Source organism: Meriones unguiculatus, chromosome 12 (genome assembly GCF_030254825.1).
Source record: "Meriones unguiculatus strain TT.TT164.6M chromosome 12, Bangor_MerUng_6.1, whole genome shotgun sequence".
Taxonomy (NCBI): Eukaryota; Metazoa; Chordata; class Mammalia; order Rodentia; family Muridae; genus Meriones; species Meriones unguiculatus.
The window spans coordinates 34071722-34087156 of NC_083360.1; the positions used below are offsets into that span (position 1 = coordinate 34071722).

General features: G+C 45.0%; 1 protein-coding gene across 10 annotated transcripts in view; it reads left to right on the top strand.

Annotated features, from left to right (window-relative positions):
• Ube2d4 (ubiquitin conjugating enzyme E2 D4 (putative)) overlaps nucleotides 1-15435 on the top strand; it is a 25538-nt gene continuing 10103 nt past the window's right edge. For 4 of the 10 annotated variants that reach the window (XR_009585113.1, XR_009585112.1, XM_060365615.1 and 1 more), the window contains exons 1-5: nucleotides 3-123; nucleotides 4935-4998; nucleotides 11077-11108; nucleotides 11198-11276; nucleotides 12882-13017. Coding sequence is in view for 7 of the 10 variants with exons in the window: in XM_060365615.1 (XP_060221598.1) it covers nucleotides 4993-4998; nucleotides 11077-11108; nucleotides 11198-11276; nucleotides 12882-13017 (253 nt within the window). In the remaining 3 variants the exon portion in view is untranslated. Of the gene's footprint in view, nucleotides 241-4934; nucleotides 4999-11076; nucleotides 11109-11197; nucleotides 11277-12881; nucleotides 13018-15435 lie in introns of all 10 variants that reach the window. The other 6 variants (XM_060365619.1, XM_060365613.1, XM_060365614.1 and 3 more) reach the window with 5 other exon arrangements.

Here is a 15435-nt window from a genome sequence, read left to right on the forward strand (position 1 = left end):
GCGCGCACGCGCAGACCGCCGCTCCCGGCGTGCCCCGCGGCGACCCAGCGGCTGCCCCAGGCAGCCCCGCGGGGCCGGCCGGGCCCAAACTGCGGGAGCGTGGCGCTGAGACGGATCCAGAAGGTAAGGGTGGCAGGAACGGGGTCCTCCCGCCCTTCCACTCCCGCAAGGAATGGGAACGCGCGGCGGCGCGCGTTGACACCTGCCCCGCGGCAGGCGGAAGCAGCGCAGATTCTGGAGGTGGGTGCGTGCGCCGAGCGAGCGGCTCGCGGGGCGGGTCACGCGACCGTGTCACGTGCGCGCGCAGTCGCGCGCTGGGCTTCAGGGAGCAGCGGCCGTGCCTCCTAGGGTGCCTAGCAATGAGGAGGAGCCGCAAGCCGATTTCATCCTGTAGGTAACGGTCTGTATTAGTCCGTTAAGCTAGAATTTGGTATATGCGCCGCAGAAAAATAAAAGCAGCGCTGTCCTCCCTCACCACCAGTCCACACATGACATTTTAGCATAGCTGCTTTTCGTCCTCTTCCTGTTCCTGAAAGAAAGAAAGAAAGAAAGAAAGAAAGAAAGAAAAAAAAAACACTCTAGAATTCTGTTTGGTTTGTTTGCTTGTTTGTTTTTGAGACAGGGTCTCTGTGTAGTCCTGGCTGACCTGGAACCCGCTATATAGACTAAGCCAGCCCCGAAATCACAGAGAGCCACCTGCCTCTGCTTCCCAAAAAACTGGTATTAAAGGCAGGCGCCACCACACCCGGCATTATGCTGTATTTGTGATCCACTTTTTCACATAGCATTAGAAGTTTGGAGTTTCTATACTAGAAAATAGAAGTTATAACTTTTTCTTAAAAAGATCTGTTTGATTATAGTTTGTGTTGTATGCTGATTTTGCTTGCACATGTGTAAGTACCCGCAGAGGCCAGAAGAGGGCATCTGTTCCTCGGGAACCACAGTTACCTGTATTGTAAGGTGCCTCATGTAGGCACTGAGATTCATGTTCAGATCCTCTGGAAAAACAGCACATGCCCTTAACCATGGAGCCATTTCGCTAGCCATATAACCCTAACTTTTAACAGTAGCATGAATCTTTCCACCAAGTAGATCCGGAGTACCTGTCTTAGTCAGATGTCTGCTACTGTAGTAAACACTGTAACCAAAAGCAACTTGGGGAAGAATGGGTATGTTTGACTCCCGGGATCTGTAGTCCATCATCAGAGGAAGCCAGAGCAGGAACCTGGAGGCAGGAACTGAAGAAGAGGCCACGGAGCCGTGCTGCTTACTGGAGTATGCCTCTTAGCTTGCTCAGTTTGCTTTATTATACGCCCCAGGACCATATGCCCAGATATGGCAGCGTTCACAGTGGGCTGGGCTCTTCTGCGTCAATCACATAAATCCTCCCAGTCTTGTCTACAGGACAGTCTGATGGAGAGATTGGCTTGGTTGAGGTTCCCTGTTCCCAAATGATCCTAGCTTGTATCAACTTGACAAAAAACTAACCCTTATCAACTTAATATACCAGTACATTACTAGTAATCCGTAATCTTTCCTTTCTTGTTTAGTCATGAGATCTCATATTAATATCACAATATGAAGCAATTCCAACTTTTAACTAATATGCTTTGCTTTTTTAAAGTTACTTATTTTGTGTGTCTGGTTGTTTTGTCTGCATGTATGTCTGTGCATCGTATGCCAGTTTGGAACTCTGCAGAGGCCAGAAGAGGGTTTCAGATCCTCTGGAACTGGAGTTACATATGTGTGTGAGCCATGTAGATATTGTGAGCAAGTGCCCAACCACTGAGCCATCTCTTCAGCTCCCATTCCAACTTAGAAAGGTTCACGGTCAGTAAAAACGCAAACACTTGACAAGCTCAGTCTCAGTCTGGAGAGATGGCTCAGCAATTAAGAGCACTTGTTACTCTCACAAAGGACTTAGGTTTGATTCCCAGCACCCACATGGTGGGTCACATCCATTTATATTCCAGTTTCTGGGGATCAGGCATCCTCTTCTGATGTCCATGGTCACCAAGCACATATGTACACATACATGCATGAAGGCAAAACATTTACACAAAATATGTAGAAAATAATCTAATTTTTTTTAAAAAGTAAAAGTTCAGTCTCTTTAAAATATCCGAAGTTGAATAATAAAGGCATGTGCCATCACATTGCCTTTAATCCCAGAATACTTAGGAGGCTGAAACAGGCCAGTCTTAGAGTATGAGGCAAGCCTGATCTACAGAGCAAACTATAGGACAATCAGAAAAAACTTTTTCCTGAAAAACCAAAATAAATATCTAAAGTCTCTTAACTGTGAGTTCCTATAAAATAAAAATGTTACAAACATTCTATTGCAAGAGGGAAGAACCAGGACAGTTACACTCAAATCAAAGTGAAGCCCAAATCCTCTCTGTAGTGTAAATAACTGCCCACTGTGTGGCTTTTGGGACTCATGATCTTATGGGCTCTGCGGGGCTTGGGAAGCTTCACTTACCTGGCTCTGCCCTCCACAGCACACATAGTTTGTCTTACAGGATGGTGCCAAAAGAAAGGCGATAGAGAAGAGGAAGAGAGAATCATGCCTTAGAGTTAGGCATGGAGCTCAGCCAGCAAGCAGCTACATGGCAGACAAAAAGCCTCATGGGGTCTGGGATGGAACTTCAGAGAAAGAGTGAGAATGCCCAGAGTGTTAGGGAGAGCATGCCCAGGCTTGGGCCCTTGTCTGAAAGGAAGAAAAAGATGGTTTAAAAAAAAAAAATCTCATTAAGAGTCTAATTTAATTTATTATACCCGTCTTTTTTGCATGGCTTTAGGATAATCCCCCTTCCTGAAGTATGGTCTCTTAGCCAGGTGATTAACCAGCCCAGCTGGATTAACTCTTACAGCTTGTAATATTAGGTTCTATCCAATCCAGATGTAGAATCCACTGTCATGATCAGGAAGAGATAGCTTTCTCTTAAGGGGCCTCCAGTGCCACTGTAACATCCACCCCTCTGAAGAGGTAATCCTAAAGCCATTTAAGAGATGAGCTAAGATTGGGGAATAGATGAAACCTATTCCTATCATGAAAATCCAGATATCTATTTCCACAGCTGTTCCCTAGAAGGGATTAGTGTCTGACTGGAGCCTCACAGTGTCCAAACAGGTGTGCTCATTTGGGAGGTGTTAAGAAGAAACCAGAGCTCCTTACTGGTATTCATAGTCAAGGAACCAAGGCCATTCCTAGAACTGCTGCTTTTGGCTTCCCTGTTCCTAAACTGTCTAATTTCTATCTCCCATTCTCATCATTCCCCCTCTTGAAGACTTAAACCCAACTATCAATTCAGAATTGGGATGACAGTCTATCTGGCTTCTTTGAGCTGATTGGGGTCATCAGATGTGGCAGTTGAATTACCTCTCTAGTGGATCTATCTAAGGGACTGTGAAATTTTGTTAATGGTCCCTTTTGTACAGCAACCTGATATAAGGAAAGGAAGTTCTTTACTGGTATCTGGAAAAGGCATCAGGGAGAAGTAAAATTGGAGCCTTTGAGCAGAGAAAATGATTCCATTCCCCAAGGGCTAGCATGAGTTAGTATAAAATGTTAGGATTATAAGCCCTCAACAGACAACCAAGAAGACAGGACAGGTCGTTTTTAGTGTCCAAAGTCTGTTAGAATCCCTTGATAGGCTCACAAGAAACATTCATTCACTAGGCTCCTCCTTGGCTGTTTTATCTATTTGGCTTGACTCCCCAGTGATGATACTAGGATATGCTTTTACACAGTTTGATAGCTGTTGGGCTAGCGAGGCTCATACTGTGAGATCCTTCTCAGATGGTGTATTAGTCAGGGTTCTCTAAAGAAACAGAAATGGGAGAATATATATGGCATACAGGTTGTGATCTGGCTGGTCCAACAATGACTGTCTCCCTGTGGAAAGGTGAAGAATTTGGTAGTTGTTTCAGTCACCAGGCTGGATGTCTCAGCTGGTCTTCAGTGTTATTGGAATCCCAAAGAAGTAGACTCTAATACCAGCAAAGGATTAGAGGATAGATGAACTTGCCAGCAAGAGGGAGGACAAGCAGGCAAACAGCAAAAGCTCCCTTCTTCCATGTTCTTTTATGTGAGTTTGCACCAAAAGGGGTGGCCCAGATTAGGCTGGGTCTTCCAACCTCAAATGATACAATTAAGAAAATCTCTGTCGGGTGAGATGGCTCAGAGGTTAAGAGCACTGGCTGCTCTTCCGGAGGTCCAGAGTTCAATTCTCAACCACATGGTGGCTCCCAACCGTCTGCAATGAGACCTGGTGCCCTCTTCTGGTGGGCAGGCTCACTAGCAGGCAAAACACTGTATACATAATAAATAGATCTTAGAAAGAAAAAAGTTAAAAGAAAATCTGTGGTATGTATGCCTCGCTGCTTGCCTTTTAATTGATTCTAGATTTAGTGAGGTTGACAACCAAGATCAGCCATCTTAGGTAGCCTCACAAGTACAGGCAGGCTCCAAACGATGCAATCTGGGTCTCATTTTGATCTTCCTTTGGTTCATAGGCACAAACTGTTGCTCACTCTGTATTTATTTTTATTTTGTTCATATGTGTCTATGTGTCCTTGTATGTGTGTATGTCACATGTATGGATGCCTGTGGAGGCAAGAAGGGGGTGTTGAATCCCCTAGAACTGGAGTCATGGTGGTGTAAGCCCCTTGAAGTAGGTGTTGGGAACAGAACTCTTGTCTGCTGCAAGAGCAGCAAATGCTCTTAACTGCTGAGCGTCTCTCTAGTCTGTCACCGTGAACTCTTGACCATCTTGTATCCACCTCTGTATCTTGTATCCACCTCCTGCCTGGCCTTCTTCCCAACCATCCCCTAAGTCCTTCTGCCAGAAGAATCAGTCATGGCCAGAGGACCAGGGTACAGAGTCATCTTCCTAGTCATTTAATAACCTATCTCCTGGCTCATATTCTAGGAACTGACTGACTTACAGCGGGATCCTCCTGCCCAGTGTTCTGCAGGACCTGTGGGTGATGACTGTAAGTATTTTTCCACAAGATTTCAAAAAGATTGCAACCAAAACCTCCAGTGTTATCAGGGACCAGACCTCCTTCCCACTCTCCCCATTGAGCAGTTCTTAAGAAATCTAATTTTTGTTAGTTTGTTTTTGCTCTTTTGAGACAAGTCTTGTTCAATGGCTGAGGGTAGCCTGAAACATACTATGTAGTCCAGGTTGACCCCAAACTCTTAATCTTCCTGCCTTATTCTCCAGATTGCAAGAATTATCAATGTGTGCCACCTTGCCCGATATGGATTGCTTTCTCTTCTCTTGTTCTTTTTCTTTTTTTTTCCTTTCTTTTGTTTGTTTGATTTTTTCTTTTGTTTTGTTTTTTTGAAGTTTAAGGACCATTTCCCATTGTATTAGAATTTGAAAACAATAACAATAGGATAGGCAAGTTGTAAATTTCAGCAGCTGCCAGGAAGAGAGAAATGGAGAAGAGGAGAAATAGTTTCCTTTTAAGTTAGAGTTAAAGAAAGCAGGTTTGTTCAGCAGTGGAACTGAGCCTCTTCATGAAGCTGGGAACTGAGCTCTTCAGAGAAATAGTGAGAAAGTCCAGAGAAGAGGCAGTTCAAGCATGCTTAGGATTTTGGCCAGTATCCAAAAAAGGGAAAGGTGTAAGTTTTAGCGCTCAGTAAAGTGGACAGGCTTAGCAGTGAAGACCCGCAAGCTACTGCCTGAGCTGCCATCATGAGCTCACATTAGCATGACTGGTCAGGTTACATTCCGGTGCAGCCTGCACTGTCAGAAATCGTTCTTTCTCTACTGAGTCATGAGGAAGACAGGTCGTCCCAGGTGAGACACAGGATACCAGTGCAAATGGTACACAGCTAATTGAAGAGGACTATGCGTGGGAGCCATGCTGGCGGGAGGACCAACAGGGGCTCAGCAGCTGCTCTGTGCCTCTGCCAAGATGAGAAGACAGCATGAGTACCTGCTGTTTTCTCCTCCTGCTTCTCCACAGGGGGGCCCGCTACCCTCAGAGCAGGCTGCCTGGAGGTTGTCCCTTGTTCTGCTTACCATCTCATTCAGCTTGTGGGCTGCTGGGGCTCGGAACAGTCCTCGTCAGTGTACTACAGCTACAGTGGCAGGAAAACTGTAAGGAAGGATGGAATTTCCACACAGCAAAGAATTGAAAAGCAGGGCCTAACCCAATAGGAACAATTTATGAAAGCTAATCCGGATTGAATCATGATCAAAACAAACCTCAGCATTGTCTTTGAGACGTTCTAGATTAGGTTGAGGTAGGAAGATCCACCCAAAATGTGAGTGGCACCACTCCATTGGTGGGAGCCCGAGAATAAGTTAGAAGGCAGCTGAGCATAAGCACTCCCCTCTGTGCTTCCTGCCTGTGGATGCAGTATGGTCAGCTGCTCACACCCCTGCTGCCATGGCACTGCCATGGCGGACTGTACCCTCGAACTGTAAGGCAGAGGAAATCCTCCTTCCTTAAGTTCTCTTGTCAGGTATTCTGTGTGGCAGTATGGAAAGTAGCTAGTGCACTACCCACGTGCCTATCAGGTAAATGGATAGATAAAATTGTTGGGCTTGGGTAGAAGCCAAGAAAACTCACTTCAGATACAAAAGCTTAAAGTGAAAGCTTTATTTTCTGAACTCAGGGATACAGCCAGTTTGAGATCTGAACGGACTCCCCTTGTTTCCTAGGGGAAGCTATATTGCATATTTAAAGGGTGAAAACCGAAAGACAAGAGGGCATTGGTTAGTGTCAGGGTCATCCAGTCAAATTTTAATATCATGGGTTAAGCAAGGGAGCTTCTGTTGGAGGCTAAGGCCAGGACACCTGGTCTCAAGGCCTTAATTGTTTCCCAAGACATTCAGTCTGGAGTTTTTAATTTATTCTCCTAGTCATTTGGTCTGGAGCTCAAAGTGATAAGGGAACAAAGAAGTGGGTCACCTGTGTTAGGATTTAGCTGAATGATGTAATCCAAGAAGTCACACCACAAGGCAGGCCTAACGTGAGAGGTTTATTATGAGAGGGGACTCAGAAGCAGCCTCTGAGTGGCAGAGAGAAGAAAAGGGCAGAGCAAAGTGGACAGGATCTTTTTGTAAGATGACTGCACATGTGCAAGAGGTAGATGCATGCTTTGTGACTGTTGTAAAGCTGTCGCAGCTCAGCAGGTGTTTGGATGCCAACACGTGGTTCCTGGCAGCTGAAGAAGGTGTTGCCCTGGCGATGACGAGCTTTGCTATTGCCAGGTTCCTGGGGCTGATGCTGAGCTGCCTAATTACTAATAACTGAGGGCTTTGCAGGCAATACATTTTTACAATTTAGGCACCTCAATTAAGCAAGTTTTATAGGTTTTACCAGTTAACAGACTATTAGGAAAGTGTTTCCAGGGGCTAGGTAGGAGATGGCTATGCAAGTTTGGGAATGTGAACCTAGTTTGCCTTGCTAGCAAAATGGGGAAGGAAAATGTAGGAGTTGCTTCGAGAAGACTGGGTTCTGGTGGAGCCGGGTTTGATTCCCAGCACTCAAATGATTGCTCAAAACCGTAACTCCAGGTCCAGTCTCTTTTAGACTCCACAGGCACCAGGCATGCATATGGAACACATACATATATGCAGGCAAAACATTCACACATAAGATAAAAATAAATCTTAAAAAAAGAATATTAATGTCACATATAATGGCCCTAAATGTACATTTTAAAGTTGTATAAATGGCCAGGCATAGTGATGTTTGCCTGTAATTCCAGCACTTGGGAGGCTGAAGCAAAAGATCCACAAATTCAAGGGCAGCCTGGGATTCATGGTAGACTTTGCTTCAAAAAATAAAACACACAGCCAGTAGAGGAAGAGGGGAATGAGGTGGTGTTAGGAGCATACCTTTAATCCCAGTACTCAGGAGGCAGAGGCACTCCCTTTGTAAACTTTGTGAGGCAAGCCTCTCAACCCCAATGGCCCTATGGCCACTCCCAGCACTGAAGCAGGAGAGTGGCCAGGTCCTGCCCCAGAAGAAGAAGAAGGAGAAGAAAGAAGAAGAAAAAAGAAGAAAGAAGGAAAAAAAAAAAAAAACAGGAAACACCACCAATCCCTGAGTTTGCCCCATGATCAAGCTGTATAATCCTCCAGTCTCAGGCCACCCTGGAAGTTACCTCCACCCCTAGAAACCCTCTATAAACCCTGTGTTCTGCCTAGTTCTCTGCTGCTTCTCACCCAAGCACAGGCAGCCACCCTCCTGGGTTTTTCACTCCAATAAATCTTTTGTGTGTTTTGTTATGTGGTGTGACTTTTGTCTTACAGTGTGTGTTCCTCAGCATCTGACTGCCGGTATATTTTCCCACCCAAGCTATAGCTCTTACAAGGTGGATCTCTTGAGTTCAAGGCTAGCCTGGTCTACAGAGCATTCCAGAACAGTCAGAGCTACACAAATAAACCCTGTCTTGAAAAACCAACCAACCAAATAAATATCAAACACACATGAACAAAGCCATTTACACAAATTATGTGTGTGTGAGTTTATGTGCACGCACATGTGAAAGCCAGAAATTGTTCCCCCTTTTATTTTTTTAATTTTTTTTATTTTTTTATTTTTATTTTTTAGGTTTTTCGAGACAAGGTTTTTCTGTGTAGCCCTAGCTGTCCTGGAACTCACTCTGTAGACCAGGCTGGCTTCTGCCTTCCTAGTATTGGGATTAAAGATATGCGCCATCACTGCTCTGCTAATTATTTTATTATTTAATGTCTACTTTATTATTTTATGTGCATGTATGTCTGTACACAACAGTGCCTTCAGAAGCCAGAAGAAGACAATGGATTCCCTTGAACTGGAGTTACAGATGGTTGTGAGCTGCCATGTGGGTGCTAGGAATTGAACCTGTGTGCTCTGGAAGAACAACCAATGTTCTTAACAACTGAGCTATTTCTTCAGCCCCTTCACCTTATCTTTTGAGACAGGGTGTCTTGCTGAAGCTGGAACTTACCACTTTGCTAGACATGTGGTTAACTACGTAGTCCTAAGACCATTGCATGCTGCCACATCTGACCTTTACTTGGGTGCTGGGGTCCAAACTCAGCTTCTCATGCTTTCACTTGGCCCACTGAGTCATCTTCTTTGATGGCCCCATAATTTTTTATTTTTTTGAGACAGTAAAAATGGCCTTAAAATTTGAGCCTCCTGTAAATAGTTATTTTAATATAATATACATTTTACTATCACTTAATAATAAAAGCATTTTTTAGGACTGGAGATGATTCAGTCAGTACATAAGGGTCTGAGTTTGACATGCAATACCCACGCTGAAACACACACCTGTAACCCTAGTTCCGTTGAGATCGTTAGTGGGTCTAAGTATGTGCCATGCAAACCTGGCAACTTGAGTTTCATGCCCAGAGCCATGTGAAAATGGAAAGAGAACTGACTCCGTGAGCACTGTCCTCTCACTTCACCTATGCACTGTGGCTCGTGAGCACCCAGACAGACATCATCCGTATACAATAATAACAAAACTAAAAACCAAATAATTAGCATGAGATGGGATTAAAACAGGCAAAAGCAAAATAGCTTATATTTTTGAAATGACTCAGCAGGTAAAGGCACTTGCTGTTCAGGTCTGATGACCTGAGTTCAGTCCCCAGGAGTCGCAAGTGAATGGAAGGAAGCACTCCACTGAGTCTTCCTCTGACCTCCATATGTGTGCTGTGGCTCCGCAAGCCTGCCGCAATACGATTTAAAACTGCTTAAAGGGAGTGATGTCTTCAGTAGCTCAGGCAACAGTAAATAAGCATTTTATTGAAATATTGAGAAAGATCTGTGAGCTGATTGGCTGCCTTTCTGCAGCCAAAGGGTTTCAGAAGCTTCTTTTCAGTCCTGTGTTCTAAACGTTAGTGTTGTACCTGTCCTATTGACATGGACATTCTATAGAATTCTATCGAATGTTTGAACGGATGACAGGAAAACCAGGACAGATCCAGGCCTTAACCCTTGCCCTACTTCAATACCTGTCATGAATTTTTATGAGCTGGATCCTCTTGAGAATGAAGACCTCTAAAAACTCACAAGCCCACCCCACGAGTGAAAAGACGTCTCCCACAGAGGCTCTAGAGCCTATTGCCCTGTGGTGCTCATCACCCTCAGAACACTTGCTGGGTTACTGGGTGAGACAACGTGGGGGACCGAGATACCCCCCAACCTGGAAGAGACAGTGAAAAAGGCTTCATGAATCAAGAGAGCAACCGGGCAACAGAAAAGCTTGCCAACAACAACATGTAAAATGGCAGAAGCTAGTTAAGATGTAATTCTGTACAAAGAGAGCGCTGGGTTGTAGCCACAGTGGTTAAGAACCCTTGCTGCTCTTTCAGGGAGCCTGATTTCAGTTCCCAGGACCCACATGGCATCCACAACTGTATTCAAGTCCAGTTCCAGGGGATCCAACACTGTCCTAGCCTTCTTAGTACCAGACACATATGTGATACATATATGTACATGCAGGCAGAATACCCATACACATAAAATAAAAATCTTGCAAAAAATAAAAAGAATTAGTCTTTACCAAAAAAGATCTGAGGAATCTTTTGTTTGTTTTGTTTTTTGAGACAGGGTTTCTCTTTGTAGCCTTGGCTGTCCTGTACTCATTTTGTAGACTAGGCTGGCCTCAAACTCATAGAGATCTGCCTGCCTCCGTCTCTGAGTGCTGGGATTGCAGGTGTGTGCCCTGCACCCAGCTTGACCTAAGGGGTCTTTAACCTCATTTCTGAGACGTGCTCATCAGTCATGGGCTCACAGTGGAGTCTCACTAACAGCTCAGCACTGCTGCACAGGTAAGCATTCCTGATTGGCAGTAACTGTCTAGGACATTGAATTTGGATCTATGTCACATTAGTAACTATCCCTCTGGATGCAGTAACCTCCAGAGAGCCCTGGAGTCCTAGTGACTTGTGGAGCTTGAGAGTGCTTTTCAAAGCCTCAAACTTGCAGTCAGTGTCAGAAATGAGGCAGGCTTTTGTGGACCTTGGCTCCGAGCTTAGCAGCGCCCTTCAGTAGAGCAGACCCTTGGCTGAGGCGCCCTTATGTGCCCGTCTCTCTTTTGTCTCGTAGTGTTCCACTGGCAGGCCAGCATCATGGGCCCGGTAGGTAGTGTTGCTGCATGCACGGCTCTCGTTTGTTTCTTGCGTGTTTCCTACAGGCATTGATTTCTTCCTCTGTCTTGTCCTTCCAGAATGACAGTCCTTACCAGGGAGGTGTTTTTTTTCCTGACCATCCACTTTCCTACAGATTATCCTTTCAAGCCCCCAAAGGTGAGGCTACTCCCAACTCCCACGATGTTCTAATGAGAGGACAGCTTCTGGTGACCTTCTCTGTCACAGGTAGAGAGAGCTGTGTATACCTTCTCCCATTGCTCTGCCATTCCCACTCAATGGTTACAGCATGCTCGGGAAGAAAGGGTTTATATTATCTTAGAACTCCATCACTAAGGGAGATCAGGACAGACTCAAACAGGAGTCTAGAGAAGGGGCATGGCAGAGACAATGGAGGAATGTTGCTTACTGGCTTGGCTCCTCATGGCTTGCTTAGCCTGTTTTCTTATATAACCCAGGACCACCTGCCCAGGGGTGGTACCACTCACAGGGGGATGGGTCTTCCTACACCAATCATTAGTCAAGAAAGTGTCCTACCGACTTGCCTAAAAGCCAGTCTGATGGAGACATTTTTCTCAGTTTACTCCCAAATGACTCTAATTTGTGTCAAGTTGACAGAAAACTAACCAGGAATGCTGGGAGCAAGGGTAAGTATGGTGAATGGTTTCCTTAATGAAAATGCTTTAAATCACAGCTTTAAAGATTCTCTGGTACCAGGAGTATCTAGTGTAAAAGATCTGACCACTGTAGGTGGAAGGTTCTAGAAGTCTGAAGGAGGATGTAACGGCTAGGCATGGCAGTGTGTGCCTTTAGTCCCAGCACTTGGGAGGCACAGGCAGGTGGATCCCTGTGAGGTTAAGGCTAGCCAGAGCTATGCATTAAGACCTTGTCTCGAAAAGAAAAGATGAAGGAAGGGTTTGATATTTGGGCTGAGGAACAGAAGCATGGGCAAAGATGACATCCCGCTGACTTAAGTCAGAGGCTGGTGGCATATGTATTTATTAGTCAGGACAAAAGTGGCTTTCCTCCGAGCTGGAATGTACCTGGTTTATGTCAAGTTAAAATCAAAGACAAGGTGCAGGGTAGAGCCCAGGTCCAGTTGTAGAGCAGCGTTGGTGCCTCTCTAAGGGGGAGGAGATGTTCAGGTCTGTTGATGTTGCAGTGTACTGGGAAATGCAGTATACTGGAGAAAACAGACCAGGGTTGCCCAGGGGCTGTTGAACAGCCACAGATGGCAGATGCAGGTCAGTGTGGATCCCTAAACTGCCCTCTGTCACAGTACTGGTATCTGTTCAGGCTCTGGCTTCCTTCCTTAAGGTTAAAGCAAAATTCTCAGCGGGTGTGATTTTTCACCTGTCCCAGGGAGATGGAGACAAGGCCTGGGTGTGCTGCTGGGCCCTGGGTGAGTGAGTGAAGAGTGCTGCCGCACTCTCCGCACTGACTGGGACGGCCCCCTTCTACTCGAGAGTGGCAAGAGGGAGTCGCCTGGTCCAGAAGCCTGGAAAATCAGCCTGTGTTGTAGTTCAAAGGAGTTTAGATGCTCCTTTACCTTCACAGACATACCCTGTGTCTTAGTTTCATTTCAGTTGCTGTGGTAAAGTACCTGACAAAAGCAACTTTGGGGGAGAGAGTTTATTTTAAATCATGGTTTCAGGTTACGGTCCATCATTTCAGGGAAGCTGCAGCAGCAGGAGCTTGAGACAGCTGGGCACAGTGCATCATAATCAAGAAGCAAACAGTCCTTCACTGATACTCTCTTTCCAGGTGATTCTAGATTGTGTCAGGTTGACAGCCACAACTAGCCATCACTCCAGTCCCTCTAAAGGTTCAGAGAGCAGTTACATCAATGAAAGGAGAGACCTGAGGGCCAGGTGTACTGTCCGGAGGGCCTGTCTGCAAGGTATCTTGTTCTTGTACATGGCTTTTCACACCACGCCTGCCCACACTCACTTGAGATTACATCCCATAAATTGGATACAGAGACGTGCCAAAAAGACATGAGCAGTGCTGGCAGCAAGAGCCAGGTGGCCATGGATATTTCTCAAGTGACCAGGCACTACATAAATTCAAGCAGGAAGGTGATTACAAGGAACCCCTCAAGAGGGCAAGCCTTTGTGAGAAGGAAATTTCTGTGGGTAGCAGAGTCCCAAGGGATACAGCTGAGGAGTGGGGTCTGCATAACAATTACGTGGGCATCAGTTACAGAGCTGACAGATGCATATTGAGAACCAGTCAATGAAACACATGGTCCATGTTCACACTAATTATTATTATTATTTTATGACAAAAGGTAGCCAGATATCTTATGCCTGTAATCCCAGCTTTGGGAGGTAGATCCAGGAAGATCAGGGATTCAAGGCCAGCCTGGGCTACATGAGGCTCTACCTCAAAAAAATAAAAAAATAAAAATAAAAATAAAAAATGCTGATACAAATCTGTGTCCCAGTATTTAGAAGCCTAAGGCAGGAGGATCTCAAGTTTGAGACCATCATAGGCTACATAGTAAAAACATGTCTCAAAGCATAAAACAAGGTCCAGCATGGTTCCCTACACATTACAGTTGGTATTTAAAAAAAAAAAAAAAAAAGTGCATCCATGGTGGTGCACACTTTTAATCCCAGCTTCACGGCCAGCCTGGTCTACCTAGGGAGTCCAGAACAACCAGGGCTCTGTTACGCAGAGAAGCCCTGCCTCAAAAAACCCAAAAGAAAGAAAGAAAAAAATACAGTTGGTATTTTTTCTTGAAAAATACCAACTGTATTTTTTTCTTGAAAGTGTAAAGGTTCTTTAAATTAAAGAAGAAAGAAAATGGTGTTTGGACAAGAGTTTTCTGACCTGGTAGGAAGTGGGCAAGCTCGTGTGACCATTATAGAAGACTCTGAGATAGGTAGCACCTGAAGCTTTGAACCTGGGCCCATCCTGAGAAAATCACGTGGTGAAAGATCTCCAAACACACACTTTGCCCTCTTCACCTGTTGAAAAGTATGCTTTTTTTTTTTTTTTTTTTTTTTTTGAGGTATATTTTAGGGCTCATTGGTGGAGATGGTAGGAATAGGACTGAGGAGAAAGCCTGATTCTTATCCTATTCATGAGACAGTTAAAAATATACATGGTTTCAGGGAGGCAGAGGCAGGCAGATTGCTGTGAGTTCGAGGCCAACCTGGTCTACAGATTTTGTCAAGGGCAGCCAAAGCTACACAGAGAAATTCTGTCTCCAAACAGAAAAACAGATAGATAGATAGATAGATAGATAGATAGATAGATAGATAGATAGATAGAGATATTTAATTTGGAGAAACTTATTTTTAGTGAGGGGGATAAATCGTGGGTCCCACATCAACCCTGGTGCTGGCACGTATGGCAGATAGACCCAAGAATGCCAAACCCCCCCCCCCCAAGGCTGGCATGGTGAGCAGTCAGTTCAGTTAGGATTCCTTATGGAAGAACAGGCAACTTAGGGGTTATACAACTGAAAAAAAAAAAAAAAAGGTTTCTTCCTGGCTGGAGCGATGGCTCAGTGGTTAAGAGCACTTGCTTCTCTTCCAGAGAACCCAAATTTGATTCTTCATACCCATGTGGTGCTTCCCAACCATCTATGACTTCAGTTCCCTTTTCTACCTCTGTGGGCACTGCACACATAAGGCACATAGACATACGTGGGGGCAAATTGCTTACACACATAAAGTAAAGAGAAATAATTTTTCTTTTTCTTCTTTTTTTTTTCTTCTTAGACAGGGTTTCTCTGTCTGGCCATAGCTATCCTGGACTTGCTTTATAGATCGTGCTGGCCTCGCACTCAGCAATCTGCCTGTCTGCCTCCATGAGTGCTAGGATTGCCAATGCCTGGCAAACTAAATAAATCTTAAAATAATTTTCTTCCCTTGTCCAGCAGCCCTCCTCCTGGACCCATTGGCAGTGCTATGCACTTCCTGAGTCCTTCCTCCACTCTACAAGGAACTATTAGGAGGCCCAGTGTGGTGAAGGTCTCGTGTGCATAAAAAAGCTGCTCTAGGGGCTGGAGAGATGGCTCAGAGGTTAAGAACACTCGCTGTTCTTCCAAAGGTCCTGAGTTCAATTCTCAGCAACCACATGGTGGCTCATGACCATCTATAGGGAGAGCTGGTGTACAGGAAGAATGCTGTATAAATAATAAATAAATCCTAACAACAAAAAAAATCACACTTTTATTTAAAAAAAAAAAAAGCTGCTCTATTTCACATTGGCAGTACTTATACCATTCTCTGATGCCAGCATTCCATAATACAAGGGCACAGCAACATGTTCCTGAGCAGAGAACTCTAAGACCCAGACTGGTCAT